Source organism: Haliotis rubra, unplaced genomic scaffold (assembly GCF_003918875.1).
Source record: "Haliotis rubra isolate DU_JTF1 unplaced genomic scaffold, ASM391887v1 Scf130, whole genome shotgun sequence".
NCBI classification, from domain to species: Eukaryota; Metazoa; Mollusca; class Gastropoda; order Lepetellida; family Haliotidae; genus Haliotis; species Haliotis rubra.
In genome coordinates, this window is record NW_025765226.1 from 489,913 (window position 1) to 508,745 (window position 18,833).

At 43.1% G+C, this 18,833-nt stretch overlaps 1 protein-coding gene across 1 annotated transcript in view; it reads left to right on the forward strand.

Moving 5' to 3' along the window:
- Positions 1-14,988, forward strand: part of LOC124267265 (inhibitor of Bruton tyrosine kinase-like) — a 36,903-nt gene extending 21,915 nt beyond the window's left edge. Inside the window, 14 exon segments of the mRNA XM_046702175.1 lie at positions 242-374; positions 1,149-1,606; positions 1,748-1,837; positions 2,253-2,373; positions 3,357-3,453; positions 3,669-3,770; positions 4,308-4,425; positions 4,779-4,839; positions 5,554-5,868; positions 6,089-6,312; positions 6,949-7,089; positions 12,833-12,985; positions 13,170-13,383; positions 13,815-14,988. Of these exon segments, the coding sequence (XP_046558131.1) occupies positions 242-374; positions 1,149-1,606; positions 1,748-1,837; positions 2,253-2,373; positions 3,357-3,453; positions 3,669-3,770; positions 4,308-4,425; positions 4,779-4,839; positions 5,554-5,868; positions 6,089-6,312; positions 6,949-7,089; positions 12,833-12,985; positions 13,170-13,383; positions 13,815-13,958 (2,371 nt within the window). The 3' untranslated portion in view covers positions 13,959-14,988.
- Positions 14,989-18,833: the final 3,845 nt, after the last annotated feature.

The following is an 18,833-nucleotide window of genomic DNA, read 5'->3' on the forward strand; positions in this document are numbered from 1 at the left end:
GTCAACAGGGAGGGTAGGACATGGCTTGTAGGTCAACAGGGAGGGTAGGACATGGCTTATATGTCAACAGGGAGAATAGGGCATGGCTTGTAGGTCAACATGGAGGGTTTACATGTAAATATATGCTGGTGTATGAGATATGTGCATAGCATCTGTCTATATTCATGAGTGATGAGGGTAGTCCTTTACATAAACCTGTGAAGCATTGATGATCAGATGTCCATGATGTATTCTTTTGCAGCTTGTCGAACATTCCGTCTGTCAGCCATTCATGACGTCATTGTGCAGGTACTGTGACTAGTATGATGCTATATATTACATCATTGTGTAACTAATAAGACAAGTATGATGCTATACATGATGCCATTGTGCAGGTATTATCACAAGTATGACGCTATATACGATGATGTTGTACTGGTATTGTGACAAGTGTGACTGTTTATGACGTCATTGAGCAGGTATTGTAACCAATATGATGCTATATATGATGATGTTGTACTGGTATTGTGACAAGTGTGACTATTTATGACATCATTGAGCAGGTATTGTAACCAGTATGATGCTATATACGATGATGTTATACTGGTATTGTGACAAGTGTGACTATTTATGACATCATTGAGTAGGTATTGTAACCAGTATGATGCTATATACGATGATGTTATACTGGTATTGTGACAAGTGTGACTATGACATCATTGAGTAGGTATTGTGACCAGTATGATGCTATATACGATGATGTTATACTGGTATTGTGACAAGTGTGACTATTTATGACATCATTGAGCAGGTATTGTAACCAGTATGATGCTATATACGATGATGTTATACTGGTATTGTGACAAGTGTGACTATTCATTGATGACATATGATGCTATTGATGATGTTATATTTTGACCAGTATGATGCTATATACAATGACGTTATACTGGTATTGTGACAAGTGTGACTATTTATGACATCATTGAGCAGGTATTGTAACCAGTATGATGCTATATACGATGATGTTATACTGGTATTGTGACAAGTGTGACTATGACATCATTGAGCAGGTATTGTGACAAGTATGATGCTATATACGATGACGTTATACTGGTATTGTGACAAGTATGATCCAAGACATGATGTTGCTCACTCACTATTTGCAGGCAGGGAATCAGAGATGGCCATGTCACAAGTACATCCTAGTCTCAAAATGTGACTTTCTTCGAAACAAAGTACTTAGTTTGACAAACACGGAAGAGGAATTTTCTGATGAGGCACCTGTGATTTTTGTTCCATCTGTTCCCCCGGAGATCATGGAACAAGTCCTTCAGTACATCTACAACGACACTTGTGATCTACTTAAAGTTGGAACTAAGTTCAACCCAGTTATTGTCAAAGGTGAAGGTCAGGAAATAGGTCAAGGTGATGCTGACCTGAAGAAAGATAACTCAGATCTACTTATTTCTAAAAATCTGTCAAAAATGTCTGCATATGAAGTTCATCAAAAGAAGAAGAAATCTGTACAAAAGGAGAATACCGACCCACACAACACTGCTAAAAACCCAGTCCGATATTTACAAGAGGTTGCCAAAGAACTGGGTGTCAAAGGGCTTTCAAAAAGGTGGGTTAAATGTACAATAATGAGTTATAATTTCTTTGAATCTTTATGAAATTCTTATTTACAAATGTGTTCCTGGAAGCTAGTAAGATATTACTAATAAACATAACAATAAACTGTCGTAATGGCAACATATTTTTGCAGACTGGATGCAGTCAAGTATCTCAATGGCTGTGTACTGTCTGCTGGGAAATTCCTGTCTCCACCAAAGGTCAAGTTTGACCGCATGAAACTGTAAGTTAGGAGATCAGTATTGATAATTCTTGATGTAAGAGTACAAAGAAGTGACTGTGAATTGGTCTTCAGCAACGCATGGGTTGGATGGTCCTTCTCGCTGACTTGGTTGACACATGTCATTGTATATCAATTGCATAGATTTATGCTCATGCTGTTGATCACTGGATTGTCTGGTTCAGACCACTATGATATAGGTTGACTATTGCTGAGTGCGGTGTAAAGGAATAAAGTACAAAGAACTAGTTTTCCTTGACCACATGACTCCAGGTCATGGGATGTACAGGTTTGTTGATTCTGTCGTACATCTAGGTGACAGGACTTGGGAGCTTGGTCATAAGGAGTGACACATTGTTTGCATAATGCTTCAATATATTCGCCAGTATGCTCTATGTTGCATTGTGTGATGTTTCAGCTCTGAGCTGTGTGATGTGAGTATCGAGGCTGAGGATGGCACAACAATAAAGTGTCACAAGTGTGTGCTGGTGGCTAGACTAGAGTACTTCCACAGTATGCTGGGATGTGGCTGGATGGAGGTGAGGATGAGGGATGGGTTATGGAGATGAACAGAGGGGAGACACTGTGGGATACATGGATGAAGGGATGGGATATGGAGATGAAGAGAGGGAATACAGATATGAAGGGAGGGGATACAGCGATGAAGGGAGGGAATACATAGATGAAGGGAGGGGATACAGAGAAGGATACAGAGATGAAGGGAGGAGATGAAGGAGATGAAGGGAGGGAATACAGGGATGAAGGGAGGGTTACAGCGATGAAGGGAGGGGATACAGAGATGAAGAAAGGGAATACACAGATGAAGGGAGGGAATACACAAATGAAGGAGGGAATACATAGATGAAGGGAGAGATGAAGAGAGGGATACAGAGATGAAGGATACAGAGATGAAGGGAGGAGAAGATACAGAGATGAAGGGAGAGGGAATACACAGATGAAGGGAGGAAGATGAAGGGAGGGAATACACAGATGAAGGGAGGAATATACAGAGATGAAGAGAGGGAGGGATACAGAGATGAAGGGAGGGAATACAGAGATGAAGGGAGGGGATACAGAGAAGGATACAGAGATGAAGGGAGGAGATACAGAGATGAAGGTAGGGAATACAGAGATGAAGGGAGGGTTACAGTGATGAAGGGAGGGGATACAGAGATGAAGAAAAGGAATACACAGATGAAGGGAGGGAATACACAGATGAAGGGAGGGAATACATAGATGAAGGAGGGATACAGAGATGAAGAGGGAATACACAGATGAAGGGAGGGAATACACAGATGAAGGGAGGGAGTACAGGGATGAAGGGAGGGAGTACAGGGATGAAGGGAGGGAATACAGAGATGAAGGGAGGGAATACAGAGAAGAAGAAGTGTTGATGATATGGATCATGAATTGCTTTAACTTTAGGTTTGATCTTTCAGAAGATTTGAAAGAAACCTTTTACTTACTTAATTCTGTTTCAACTTGAAAACAGTAGCGTATTTCTGGCCTGTGTATATTTCAGACATCGGACACGACGTCCCTGACACTGCCTGTGCCAGGAGAGGTGCTGTCCATACTGCTGGACTACCTGTACAGTGATGAGTCTCAGGTCGTTACAGGTGTGTTCAGTCTCCACAGCGTTCCACAAGTGTTAAAGGAAGCATAAAGATATATAAAATTGCTGACATCATAGACCCATTATTTGATGTAGCTAACCACCAAATTATAATGTTTGTGCACTTCATTCAGTTTTTGAGTAGCAAGTGTGAGATATTTTCCTACGACAACTCATGTAGTCATCTTGAAGTCCTGTAACTGATCTCATGTGTTGCAGACTGCCAAAAGGTGGAGCTGTTGTGCAATGTGCTGGTGGTAGCTGATCAGCTCCTTGTTACGAGACTCAAGGAAATGTGTGAAGTGTCCCTGGCCAATCTCAGTGAGTTCACTGTTGCTATAATGTTTGCTTGTTCTTTACCAAGGTCCTTTTCCTCAATCTTAGTGATGAAATGCTTGTAACTCGCGTATTTTAACAGTCAGTGCACTAAGATGACCGTGACTCTAATACTTACGACATTCGGTGCACTAAGATGACCGTTACCCTCATACTTACGACATTTGGTGCACTAAGATAACCGTAACCCTCATACTTACGGCATTTGGTGCACTAAGATGACCGTGACTCATACTTACGACATTCGGTGCACTAAGATGTCCGTAACCCTCATACTTACGACATTTGGTGTACTAAGATGACCGTGACTCATACTTACGACATTCGGTTATTGTGTTTTCATACCTCCAGCACATCGATTGTTGCTCATGATATCAGTCACTGGGTTTCCTCGACCAGACTGAAAGATTGACAGACTGCTGTCGTGTAACTGGAACATTATTGAGTGACAACAAAAATGTAAACAACATGTGTCCCCCACACGTGACTCTGTGTCTACCATTTGTCTGTATGTTGTTGTAGTAACATTCCGCAATGTTGGGGACATCCTGGAGTTTGCATCCATGTACAACGCCACTCAGCTGAGGGCAACATGTCAGCAGTTTATCTCCCTTAACTTGGCAGCTCTCCTGGAAGGAAGGTTCGTTGTTCACAATTTCTCTCTCTCTGTGTCATGTTTGGACTATTAACCTAGAATGCATTGCCCCACATAATTACACCATATACTGCCAGGAAACTGATAAAATTGAACCGTTTATAATTGTTTTGACAAAACAATAGGTTATCTACCAGTAGCAGTTGATCATGAATCGGAATAGAATAGAAATTTTACATCAGTTATTCTGTTATTGTTATTCTGTGCATCTTTTACATAATGAGAAGTAAAAGCATAAAGTTCTGTTTCACTTTACTCAACAATGTGTTTGGTAAAATTGACTCAAGACCGTCAAGACCATGTTATCTATCTTGTGCTATATTGTTGCTGCTATTTAGGTATCTGGATGTGCTGAGTGAAGACACTATGGGGGAGCTAAAGGCGTACTACCGAGACAAGGTGAGACTGGGATCATCTCACTGTGGTCTCTTGCCATGCATGTATCTAATAACAAGCTGTGTTTGTTGTACGACATGACAAAATGGATCAGGCAATCAGGCTGGGTGCCATGTTCTTGTACCAAAACAGTTGATCGTAATGTCACTCACTGGTTTGTCCAGTCCAGACTTGATTATTTACTCGCAGCCATATATAGCTGGAATATTGCAGACTGAGGCAAAATGCAATTCAAGTTCACTTTGTCTGTTTCTAAATTCTATTTCAAACTCTGAAATCACCATATATAGAGTTTCAGGCCTTGTGTAAACATGTGCCATCATGAAACTTCTCTGATGTCAAGTCTTCTACATGCCATGGTCCTGAATGAGTGAGTGAGTTTAGTTTTACGCCGCATTTAGCAATATTCCAGCCATTTCATGGCGGGGGACACCAGAAATGGGCTTCACACATTGTACTCATGTGGGAAATCGAACCCGGGTCTTCGGCCTGAAGAGCAAATGCTTTCACCGTCAGGCTAGCCCCTGTGGTCCTGAAACTGCTAATAGTAGCCACATAGGCCAAAGAGGCTATTGACCCCCAGGAACTATTGCTCAGAACCCCCATACAGTAGTCAGATTCACCCATGTAGTCCCTCGGGCCTTCTTCTACCATTACCTGCTGTGAGATCAGTGAAATACCATTGTAAGGTATATTTTCAAACCTTCATCTCCACAGCTGTCTTGCATGTGTAGGAGACTGATCACCCCGTACAGTGGTGCTCCAGAGAGGGACTACCTAGAAACTCTGGCAGCCAAGTACCAGGATGAGGATGACAAGCCCAGCCTGGACCTTTCATCAAAGAAACACAAAAATAAAAAAAGACGCAGCCGGACTAAAAGCACAAGTGATGACACAGACAAGGGCAGATCTGGTGATTTCCACTCTCGCGGAGACCGACATTTCTCAATCAGCTCAGATATAAGTGTGGAGGAAGAACGAGATGAAGAAGAACAGGACCATCCTGAGGAGAAAACACCAGAAGCTACACCTGTAAGTAAAGCATAGTTGAGTTGTGAAGGGTATTTAGTTGTATGTCATAAAACATACCTGCCAAAAGAGAAGTGAGGTTAGAACCCAGTCATTCTCCTGTGTAGGGTTATTGATTTGAAGGCAGCTGCTCATCCTTATGTTATTCTCCAGAGTGGTCAATTCTATTTTATTCATTGCCTGTATCTTGTGTATCTGACTAAAGTGTTCATATATTTTTCAGATGAAACCAGTAGATCATCCCACCCCTAGTACCAATATCCCTGTACCTGTGAGAGGGAAAGATAATCCCTGGGGGTGCAGCAGTCCCTCTTCCCCCAGGGGAATTTGGGGAGCAAGCTCTCCCCCACCCCTGGAGCCCTCACCCCAGAGCCCCACCGGTGGGGTCAGCCTCCGGGACATCATGAGTCAACAGAAGGTCCAGTTGAGACACAGCACAGAGAAGAGGTGAGTGTCCTGTCCATGCTTCTGTCCTCAGCATTGAGTCAGGGTGGTAGGGTAGCCTTGTGAGTGAAGCATTCGCTGAGGTCAATTCCCAATATGGGTACAATGTGTGAAACCCATTTCTGGTGTCCCCACCTTGTTATGGCTGGAATATTGCTAAAAGCGGCATAAAACACAACTCATTCACCCCCAACCCCCCTACTTGTCAACCTGTCAGATGCTTGTCATTTAGGGGATAGAAAAAGGACTGGTTGGCTTGCATTCAGTATACTGTGTCTGAGTACTGTGTCCATGTTGAACTATGACATGATATCTCAATGGCACTATAAGTAATCTTTTCATAAATCCAGACTAGTACATGTGGGAGAAATACGCAAGTATGCGCTCACACACAGAAACACTCGTCCTCATGCAAACATTGTTATATAAATACTATGAAAACAATGTTAAATCCCATTTCACGTCAGGAGTATACTTGCATGTTAATCTGTTGACACTGTATTGTGAGTTGAAGGAACTAAGAGGTAATGATTGCCGTATCGTCGATGTCAAGAGGCTGACAGCATTGACGAGCTGTGACAGACATCATTAAATATTACTTCAGCACCAGTGATGAAACGTGATGTTTTTCTGCATTAGGGCCCCTGGAGGGAAGGTGTCATGGAAGGAGGTCAAGAAGCAGCAGAACAAGGCTGCACAGAACATTGCGGCTCAGAAAGAGGCAGCATCACCAACATCACCAACATCACCAGCGTCAGCCAAACAAAATGCATGTCCATGGTAAGATGCCAGATTGCTTTTCAGAAGGGGAAGTATATATATAGTTAAAGAAATATATGAGGCACATGGTTCTTGTAGTTTTGATTGGTTATTGTGTGAAGCCCATTCCTGGTGTCCCCAGCCATGATATTGCTGGAATATTAATATTTCCTTATCCTGACTCATGCTAAATGCTTGTCTCCTTCTCCTTGCGAATGATAGCGGAACACTTGAAATCCCTTGAAGTTCCCTTCTAAAAAGCGGACGTAAAATCACTACTCACCCAGGAGTTGCCTCCCTTGCCCCTTTGGCGCCCTTTTGGTCACCTGACCGACCATGCCTTGTCACTCTCTCCTTCTTCGCCCTTGAGGACGGTTGCGAGCTCACCTGGGTCCCTATACGGCACATATCCTTTTCTATTTTGGACCTTACATCAAAATTATTGCTGTATACGGCTTTTAGGATTGTATTCTACTAATGGTTTGAAATTTGATCTAAATTATACATTGTTTGACATGTTTTTTTATCGTGTTTACATTTGATGAAAACTTGTGTTCGTTGTAGGTACCGACTGTCTGCGGCTGACCCACATTTATTATGTCCTGATTGCACTACTTCATGTTCTTTCAGCTCTCGCTGTAAACATTGTCTGGATTTAACCACTTTTGAATTTAATAACTACCTTTTTTCCATTCATAGACGTGCAAAGGACTGGGTAAGAAGGTATTCACAAGTCATGTCTAAATCGAGTGATTGCGCTGATAACCGTGTGTTAACTACTGCTGCCGATGTTCATAATTCCAGTGAATTGCCGAGCGTTTTACGGGGGCAGGTCGCTGTGCCAGTGATGAACCCTGGAGCTAATAAGAGATCATCATCAACGGAGCTGACCTCTTCGCAGACTGAAGAAGACTAGATCTTCAACGCAGAAGAAGAAGGCTACTACCCCTAAGACTTCATGGAAGTCTCTACACAGCTCTACGCAGAAGACGAGATCCTTCTCTGCCGAGATTGTACCTCCAGAAGAAGCAGACGTGTATGATGATCCCCCCATCCTCATACCTGAAGTCACAGTCGTCAGCAAGAAGACAGAGCCTGCTTCTACATCTACATCGGCAACTTTATCAGCGCAGACATTGACAGAAGACCTTCTATCAACGCAGACATCAGGTACCAGAGACAGCAGCAGCGTCAACTCTTCACAAGTGCAGCGTGCCTTAGAAGACGCCTCATCGTTGTCAGAAGCATCATCATCCCTGCAGCAGTCTCTTCAGACATCGCAGAACTTCAACCCGGACTGTTCATGCAACAGTTTACAGACCAGATGATGTCGATGATGGAACGTCGCTTCGCGCAGGAGAAAGCTGCTACGAAGACCACTACGATGACTACTAGCCTGCGTGAAGATTCAGCAGTCTCTCCAACGCACTTGGAAGAAGAGGGAAGCCTGCGTGAAGGCTCACGCACCCGACGATCTTCCCCATCTGAAGTTAGGAGCCTGGACAACACTACCAACGCCAGCTCAGCCTTAGACGTCCCTGAAGGAACCGCTAAGGATTCTCCATGCAGAAGCAGGTCGAAGCGTTCTCCCAAACCCTACAGACGTCATAGATACGGGTCGTCATCACCATCGGACTCAGACGCACATCGGGAACCTGCGCAGGGCACTCCACATCTTACAGAGGGGAGACTACGTCTAAGAATCAACCTTCACGAAGGCCTAGAGAAACATCTCAAGACTCCAGGAAGGATACACGATCACATCGGGATCGTTCACCTGCGCGCAGTTCGTCATACAGATCTTCACACAGAGACTCACGTCGTCGTGGATCATCAGAGCGGGAGATGTCTAAATCAGAGGAAGAAGGTGAAGTCATATTCTCCGATACGGAAGTAACCTCATGGATTGCTAATGGCCTGGACCTAGCATCACCTTCCAAGGACACAGACGAAGCGTTTACATACAAGATGTCCAACGATGATTTCGACACACTCACCTTTCCGCCTATCGACCCGATCTCCCAAGTACCGGACAGTCTCAGCTCAGCCTTTGATAAGGCTACCAAGTTCCAGAATCAGCATATCCCGACGTTCAACGCCAGGAAATTCCCCTTACATCACATGGAACCCTTCCTGAAGGCACCAGAGATTGATGAGGACTACAAGATCATCAACGACTCCCGCTATAGAACTTACAAGATAGAGGACAAGAAGCTAGCGCAACTGGATACGACTACTAGACGTACCTTCTTCGGACTAGCCAGATCTAGGGCTATCAACGAAGCACTCATCTCGAAGTTCAAGAACTCCACCGACGAAGATGACCGGATGATATATTCTGCGCTACTGACTCAGAAAAAGGACCACCAATTTATGTCGGAGCATCTAGCATCCACATCAGCGGGCCTGACTCTCCTGAGGAGACAAGGATTATTGTCATCGTGCACCTGGAGTGAGCGGTTCACCAAGTCCTTATACAGAGCCCCATGGTCAGCATCATCCATCTTCGGAGGAGGATTGAAGAAGTCGCCAAAGAGGTTACACACGAATCAAGGGAGGTCATGATGATAAAGTCCATAGATACCTTGGCAAATGTGATTCGCCAGACGTCCCAGCGCTACTCCAACAAATCCAAGTTTGCAGGAGTCCAGAGAGCCAGAGAAAAGAAGTATTCCAGCTCAAGAGGAGGAAGAGGTTCTTTTCGTCGCCCAACCGGAGTCCCCAGAAGTAACCCCGGAAGAGGCCGAGCACCCAGGGGTGCCAGGGGAACCAAGCGCTGAAGGACAGGTTTGGAACGACTGGAGTCTTCCACCCCCAGCCGTTCCTGTACAACCTTCGACAGTGGGTGGACGTCTTCAACGGTACTGGGAGAATTGGGGAATACTACAGGACGACTACGTATCCCAGATACTACGCAGAGGGTACAAGATACAGTTGGAAGCCACCCCGCCGCTTACAAGCAACCCGATGGCCTTCAGATACGCAGCCGACCAGACAGAGAAACTGGACGATGCAATCAAGACTCTACTCGACAAAGATGCAGTAGAAGAGATAAATCAAGATCTCATCATGCCGGTTTTACTCCCCAATTTTCCTGGTACCGAAGAAGAATTCCAAGGAGAAGTTTCGGCTCATCTACAACATGAGGAAGTTCAACCAGGAGTACCTTTGCAGACCAGCAAAATTCAAGATGATACATCTTCCTCAGCTCCGACATCTCGTTCGTCCATCAGACTACCTCGCCAGCATAGATCTACAAGATGCGTACCTACACATCCCGATACATCCAGACTCAAGGAAATACCTAAGATTCCTTTTCAACGGACATCACTTCCAGTGGAAGGTTCTACCGTTTGGAATATCGTCGGCCCCCTGGTTGTTTACTCGAGTGACCAAGCCCATCGTCACATATCTACATCGTCGAGGTCTACGCAGTGCTTTTACCTGGACGACGGAATTCAAGTTCATCAAGATCCCAGTCAACTCAGACTGCAACTAGACTTCACCATCAGGCTTCTCACTCAGTTAGGATGGCTGGTAAATCTCCTCAAGTCGGAACTGGAGCCGAAACAGGATCTTCAATTTCTAGGAATACGACTCATCACGCCGGTGAATCGCATAGTCGTCCCAGAGGATCGTTGGGTCAAGATACAACATATGATATCTCAAGCAATGCTCTCTCCGTTGACACTACGTGCTTGGCAAAGCATGCTCGGTCTACTCACCTCAGCTCAAGACATGACTCGCAGAGGGAGATTACAACTGCACCCACTACAAATATTTGTGAACGCCCATCTCGACAGTCTGGATCCGCTGATTCTACCGGACAGCCTGAAACCATACCTCTTATGGTGGACTCGGAAGTCGAATGTTTGCGGAGGAACCTTTTTGTCAGAGCCGGTTTGCAACACTCATCTCTACGTAGATGCATCACTACAAGGATGGGGTGCCCACCTCGACAACGAAGTGGCAGCAGGGAAGTGGTCGAGTCAGGATCAGAGTCTGCACATCAACCTGTTGGAGATGAAAGCAGTGATCAACGCTTTACAACACTGGTCCAGCGTACTAAAGAACGCAAGGCTCATGGTCCACACGGACAACTCCACAGTAGCGTTCTACATCAACAAACAAGGATCAACAAGATCAACAAGTCTGCTACAACTCAGCTTTCTCCTGTTCAGCATCGTCGACGACCTGAACATCTACATGAAGGCATGCCACATTCCAGCAGCAAAGAATGTCATAGCAGATGCCTTGTCTCGTCCACTTCAACCATCCCCGACGGAGTGGATGTTACACCCAGAAGCGTTCCGGTTCGTCATACGGACAACAGGATCTCCATTGATAGACCTGTTTGCAACAAAGTTCAACAAGCAACTACCAATATTCGTCTCTCCGATTCCGGATCCTCAGGCATGGGCAACAGATGCTTTAAGCATCTCATGGGAAGGACTAAACGCTTATGCGTTTCCACCTCCAGCACTACTACCACAAGTAATACAGAAAATCAAGCAGATGATAACGCTGCAACTGATTTTGATCGCAAGGGTATGGTTTCCCGTCCTCATACAAGAACTGGGAAATCCAACCCTGAAACTACCAGAGTGGTCAAACCTGCTCGTCCATCCACACACCAAGCAAGCAAGCTCACGGGAATCCGGCATCGTTCCAGCTACACGCGTGGAACGTATCAAAGCTTGCCTGAAGACTAGAGGGTACTCCACCAGAGCAGTGAAAGCAGTAACACTAGCTCTACGCAGATCAACTCACAACTTGTACGACGACAAGTGGCAGAGATTTGAACAGTATGCAAAGAGGAAAGGTTTTACAGCGGTAAAAGCAACCCATCCTCAAGTGGCGGAATACCTGTGTCATCTGCGACAGATTAGACACTTAAAAGGTTCAACACTCTCAACGTACCTGGCTGCTCTCAGCACAGTTATCACCATGAAGACGGGTGTCAAGCTGACCAAAGTACCAGAGATACTGGCACTACTACGCTTGTTCAAGTTGGAAGACCAACAAAAGAAATTCAAGGCTCCTGCCTGGGATCTCAACATAGTTCTACAACATCTCACCAGTGATGCCTACGAGCCTCTAGAACGGACATCCTTTGAACTACTGACTCAGAAAACGCTGTTTCTGATCGCCCTAGCAACAGCAGCACGGATGTCAGAAATACATGCTCTGGACTTCGAAAACGAACACGATTTGAATCAAGACATCGTGACATCGTAGATCTAGGACTGTATTGCCAAGAACCAACTGCCCAGCCAGCCTGACAGACAGTTCCACATGCCAGCACTCTCTACAGTCCTTGGGCCACAGGATACACAGGATCTATCCTTATGCCCTGTCAGAGCACTAAAAGTCTACCTACAAAGGACAAAAACAAGGAGACAAAACATTCAAGCGCCTATTCATCCCCTTATCTACTGAGACGCCCACGAAGTCTCACGGGTAGTAGTGAGTTTACGTCCGCTTTTTAGAAGGGAACTTCAAGGGATTTCAAGTGTTTCACTATCATTCGCAAGAAGAAGGAGACAAGCATTTATCATGAGTCAGGATAAGTATAAAATATCAATTTTAGTCAGAAAATTACATTTTTATAGCTGTAACACTGTCCAAGTGTCTTTACTAACACAGCTTGATAAACCAGGTGAGGAATATAGATCAGAAAAGCATCCATTGTTGACGTAAGAGTCGATAACAATGTTGTCTTGGGGTTAATGATGTGTTTCCTAATGTCTGTGTTGTCCTGTAGGGGATCGGTGAGCAAAGTGGTGCAGTCATTCAGAGACCTGCTGCTGGAAGACAAGACACCCCCGGGGAGCAGTAACAACGCAGCCACCATGAGGACAACTGCCAAACCCACATCTGCACCAAGGAAACCTGCCGCGTCAGGAGAACACCTAAGGTGAGCTGGTTACTTTTGTTATGTTTACTTCTAACAGCACTGATTTACAGTTCAAACTAATAAGTCACTTGTTCTTGTTTGTGTTCTCTTCTCATTGATTTTGCAATTTGTTCAAAGGAGAAGAATTATTTTCTTTCACATAGCAAGTTGTGTTTTCACTGTTTTATTAAAACAAACATTGCAGCTGGGGACTACCATCCCGAAAGGCTTCTCGATCGCTCCCCTCAAGCCAATCTGAACCAGTGGCCATCCCAGTCATGCCCACCAATCCCTGGCTGATGACTGAAGCCAGCAGTCCCCCTGCCTCGGGTGTCTCGTTCTCAGACATCTTACGTGATGAGCAGGCAAGGAAGAAAACCTTGGACTATGCCAGCAAGAAGCCTCTTAATATGATCCAGGTAGAGTTGCTACGGTTATAATCTTTCTCATCAGCTGTGTACTTCAAGCTCTTTTACTATGCTGGAAGTTATTGGTTTCTCATGAGGTGAATAAGGTTCGATGTATCGTCCATGTCAATATACTCTCTCTTACCTTGAGTCTAAACTGGAAAAACTGTGTATTGCAGATCGTGTATGACACAGTCTGTGTTATGTTGCAGATCGTGTATGACACAGCCTGTGTTATGTTGCAGATCGTGTATGACACAGCCTGTGTTATGTTGCAGATCATGTATGACAGCCTGTGTGTTTTGTTACAGATTGTGTATGACACAGCCTGTGTTATGTTGCAGATTGTGTATGACAGCCTGTGTTATGTTGCAGATCGTGTATGACACAGCCTGTGTTATGTTGCAGATCGTGTATGACACAGCCTTTCTCTTGTGTTGCAGATAGAGGAGCAGGCCATCCAGGAGCTGCTGCTGCAGTACAAGGTGAACCAGGATGAGTACATCACCGTGGAGCGAGTCTCCCAGGCTGCTGCTGCTCCCTTGTGGTCTGTCAGTAAACAGAGACCCAATCAGGCCAAGTTCTGAGTCAGTCGTCGTGAACAACAACACTACAGGCCAGAACCGACAAGCCAACTTCAACAACAAGACAACTACATCTAGGTCATCAACTCCTGACTGACCAAGAACAGCTGGAGACGAACCAAATCATGATGCCATTAAAAAACACTGAATGACATCAGCGAAAACGCAGGAGTCCAACAAATTTAACACCTGTTGATGAAAAAGGCAGTGCAGTGTGGCTCTGACATCATCAGCCAGATACAACTGTCACTTTAGACACATGTTTAATTACAGTGGTGGTATAAACATTGTCCTATTACTATCGAACTTCAACCTCTGGTTAAAGGAAAGATGAAAGGGGCCTTGCCTGTCTATGCCTGACCACTTAAAAAACTTACTCTTCATGTGATTAATTTTGTTTAAATAATGAAATTGATATGGTAGTGGGTTTTTGAAGATATACATGATTTCATTTTGGAATTTTTGTCAGCTGTACATATTGTGAAGTGTGTACAGCATGTTGAGAGCTCCTACTGATGTGACATGTAGTAGCAGCATATGAAGATTAATCAGCTCTACCTGAAACATTAACCCCTGTCATTAACAGGTACATTGCTTTGTTCAGCAGCAGAGTTGTGTCCCTTGGGTGTAATTGGAACATGTGACCAAATTCTGGTTACTCCTGACAATAAGAAAGTAAGATTCTTTATGGATAACAACTTCTTTATTATTTATGATGCAACGTTTCGGTATGGATTCTTATACAAGCAAGATCACAGAATATGAGCGCAAGATTACTCCTGACAGTGTTTCCAGGTTTTATGTTTCTAGGTTCGTTAGCACCAAAACTGTAGCTGGTTTTCACCTAAGTATTAACCCTTTAACCCCTTCATCAGTTTTATCCTTACACTCACATCAGTATGACAAGGTGTGATAACAACTAAAAACTTAACTAAAATTCACTCACTCTGGCAATCGTGTTATGAGATTTAGGCAGGGAAATATGTTCATGTTACTCATCTGTTCTGTTGAAGATACCACTGTTCAGTAACAAGAAGTTGGTATTACACAGTATTTTACTCAGCAAGTAGTAAATAAAATGCTAATGTACGAAGCGCCGTGAGCAGGCAATGTGCCTGGATGTTAGCGCCATATGAGTGGACTATTACTATTACTAATTAATGAATAAGAATAAATATTTGATAAATTGTGTGAATGAGTGAGTTTAGTTTAACGCCGCACTCAGCAATATTCCACCTATATGGCAGTTGTCTGTAAATAATTGAGTCTGGACCAGACAATCCAGTGATCAACAACATGAACGTTGATCTACGCAATTGGGACACGGGGACATGTGTCAACCAAGTCAGCGAGCCTGATGACTCGATCCTGTTAGTCGCCTCTTACTGCAAGCATGGGTTACTGAATATCAGTTCTAACGCAGATCTTCTCGGGTATAATTAATCAATAAGTGTAAATAATTAATAAATATATATTTACCATGTAATACCAATTTTAGGAAGTCATGAATAGTTCTGTTATCTGAACTGCTTACATTTGTCAGATACCGGGACTTATTCTCTTGTTTCATTAAGTTGGTACTAAACAGGGGCTTGTTGGTATTCCATGTGTATAGTTTGGGTTTGATATTGTTCATATTGTTGCACCGTCTACAACAGTTATACACAGTGAGGCACGTCTTCACTTCCTTTTTTCAGTGTTTGTTTTGGAAGTGGGAAAACACTTACAGAGGGCGACGATTGCATGCATTGTTCTTCCATTCCTTCGACTTGTACCTTTTCTTTGGAAGAGGGATAGTTACCTCAGTGTACATATAACAGATGGTGCTGGTTTCATGAGATTTTGTATATTTTATTATAAATGTCATGATATCACTGTACAGTTCCCACCCATCGGCAATATGTATCCATGAATTGATTTCTAAGATTGTTGTGATTCTGTGTGAGGTAACATTCTGCTGACCCCCAACTTCATGTAATATTTGTACCAGCTGTGTACACTAATGTCTCAAGAGGTCTTAAATTGGCAAGCATTCTTATCTGTTGTAACATCATTGCTATAGTGAGGTCATGTAACAAAAACGTCTGTATTTCTTGACAATGGTGTTTGTGTTAAAGGGGCGGTGGGGTAACCTAATGGTTAAAGCGTCGGCTCGTCACGCCGAAGACCCAGGTTCGAATCCCCACATGGGTCCAATGTGTGAAGCCCATTTCTGGTGTCCCCCGCCGTGATGTTGCTGGAATATTGCTAAAAGCGGCGTAAAACCAAACTCAGTCAGTCAGTTTGTGTTAAAATGTCTGTATTTCTTGACAATGGTGTTTGTGTTCCATCAAGAATGTTCTATTGTGCATGACACAATCATTGCCAATAAGCTTCATATGGAAGTTTACTTGCCAACTTTGGACTGTATTGAAATGAAATGTAACATTGATTATTGTAGCAATGTAATCAATTTTAACTCATTGAAAATAGTGTAACTTCTAGTCAGGGTAGACAGAAGATGTTAGCTTCTGTGAGGGGGACTGTGTGTACATAGTGTAGTGTGTGAGTTGAGTGAATTATTTATGACTTGGTGCGTGTGTTGTGGTAGGTATCAACTGCCATCATGTTTACAAACAGCATTGTATTCTGAACATGTTGAAAAGTTAAATAGGGATTATAAGTGGGCCATTTGGCAGTCCTAGCCACTGATTCAAGCCATTCAGTCAAATAGGTAGTTACCTAAACTACTCATACACAATGTATCAGATTCCCAAAAGATGCAAATATCAGCACAAGACAAGACATGGACCTTTACAGCTGAGAATTGTCAATAACGTATAAATTATAGAATTATGTAAATAATTGTACATTATCTCATCACAAAGCATTTGCAAAAAGCATAAATATGGTAGACTCAAGCTCCAAGATGGGTGCATACCAAGAACATCAGAATAGGTGGTGGAACATCGAAATAAACATTCTCTGGAATCAAGAATTTAATTTCTTCCTTCTGTTGTCATGAATAACCTGGACCTATTCTCCACCATACGTTTGGTTTTTGACCTAATATAAATGACATGATGTTGAGAATAACATCCAACCAAATTACTCACATGACCAACGGAAATTCCGTGCTGAGACCGAGACCGGGAATAATGAGATTGTGATCTGTTGTATGTGTGAGGAATGGCGACACTAGACAACTTAAGATTGCAAATTGTTACTTTTTGGTGTGCTGTGGATGCAGTTTTCATGACTTCACAATTTGAAGCTGTCATTTATTGAATGAACTCTGAATGGGGTTGTCCAGTTGAGCATGTTGTATATATATGTAAATACTTGTAAACTGATACTGTTTGTACATACACTCTTGCCATGTCCATTGAGGTTGTGGTTGCAGCATTCTCCACCAAAGTTTGTGATTACTCGTAGTTGTCAGATTTGTTTGTTGTGTTTATCGGTATTGATAGATGACAACATTTGTTAATGGCAGCGGTTCCTGTAAGCCGTCTTCATGTCAGTCCAGACTTAAATATATTTATGATTATGTGTTATATTGGCTGAATGATGTGCCAAAAAAGATGTAAATCTGTCACAGGTAGGTCCTCATTGAACATTCTGTGTATGACTGCTATTTAGGATCTGTTTATGGTCATATTTAATGCTATATTCCTGGCCACAACAAACCAATCACATCAAAGTTGTTATTGAGGAAATATTTCTCCATGTACATTTTGTGCCATTTAAGATGATGCAATATTGCAAATTTTTGTGCGCAGGTAAGTTTTGGTCAGGGCTGGCAAGTTTTACATCTAACCAGCCCTGTGGTCTCGCTGAAATTTTGGGGAGTTTCGTACCCTGATTTTCAGAATTATCAATGAATTTTGTTGTTGGAACCCCAAAGCTGAATTTGAAAGTCATTGAAAGTGCTCAAGTATACTCTCCAAAAAAATAGTAACGCAAAAGTGGTTTTCAGACGTACTTTGTGTATCATATAGATAATCAACAGACTGTTATACATTGTTCAAATGTCTTTGTCATTGTCACTTGGTTTCATCATGGCACACATGAAACAATCAAATGTCAAGGTGAAGGTCATCTGTCCTCAGTATCTTGTATAGCCCCCATGAGAGTGTTCACCCACAATTCCCACAGTGCTTGTGCCAACTGTAGTGGTTCTTTGGCAGTTGCTAATGTGATCAAAGATGTTGATCAAGATTATCCCATAAATGTTCAATGGGATTTAGATCTAGAGACCGCAAGGACCAATGGGCAGTACTTGCACATTGTGGTTCCTCAAAAAGTCTGTTGTGCGTTTTGCGGTGTGAGGTCAGGCGTGGTCAATTTCAAAAATGCCTTTTCTTGTTACATGTGGCTGAAGAATTTCATCTATGTAACATTGTGCTGTTGAACTGTCCTCGATGTGTACTAAGTCGGTTCTACCAGTGTGGGAGATGGCGACCCACATCATTTTTGTTGTAGTTTGGGGAAACAGTGAGATTTAGACAACCAACCAATCCTTTGTTAGAATTCATAATGTGCAATTATATTCGAAATACAATTATTTTAGATTTAGGCATCCAGTCGTTTCTTTGTTAGAATTTGCCATAAATGATTATGTTGGACATACAATTAAAAGAGATTTAGTGCTTAGAATGATACGTATTGTACTTATCACGTGTCATGTCATGGATTGCGGTATTTGGATGTGCTGCGCTGTTAATATTCAGTGCTGATGTCATCCCATTGTCATATATTTTACTTGTATTGTTCATCCTTGCCTGCCTCTGTCCTTCCTGTTCCACTCAGTTCTTTAGGGCAAGACCATTTCATATTTGAGGGGTTTTCCCCAGAACATCCAGCAAGTTCTATTTTTGGGAAAGATTAATTGAAAGA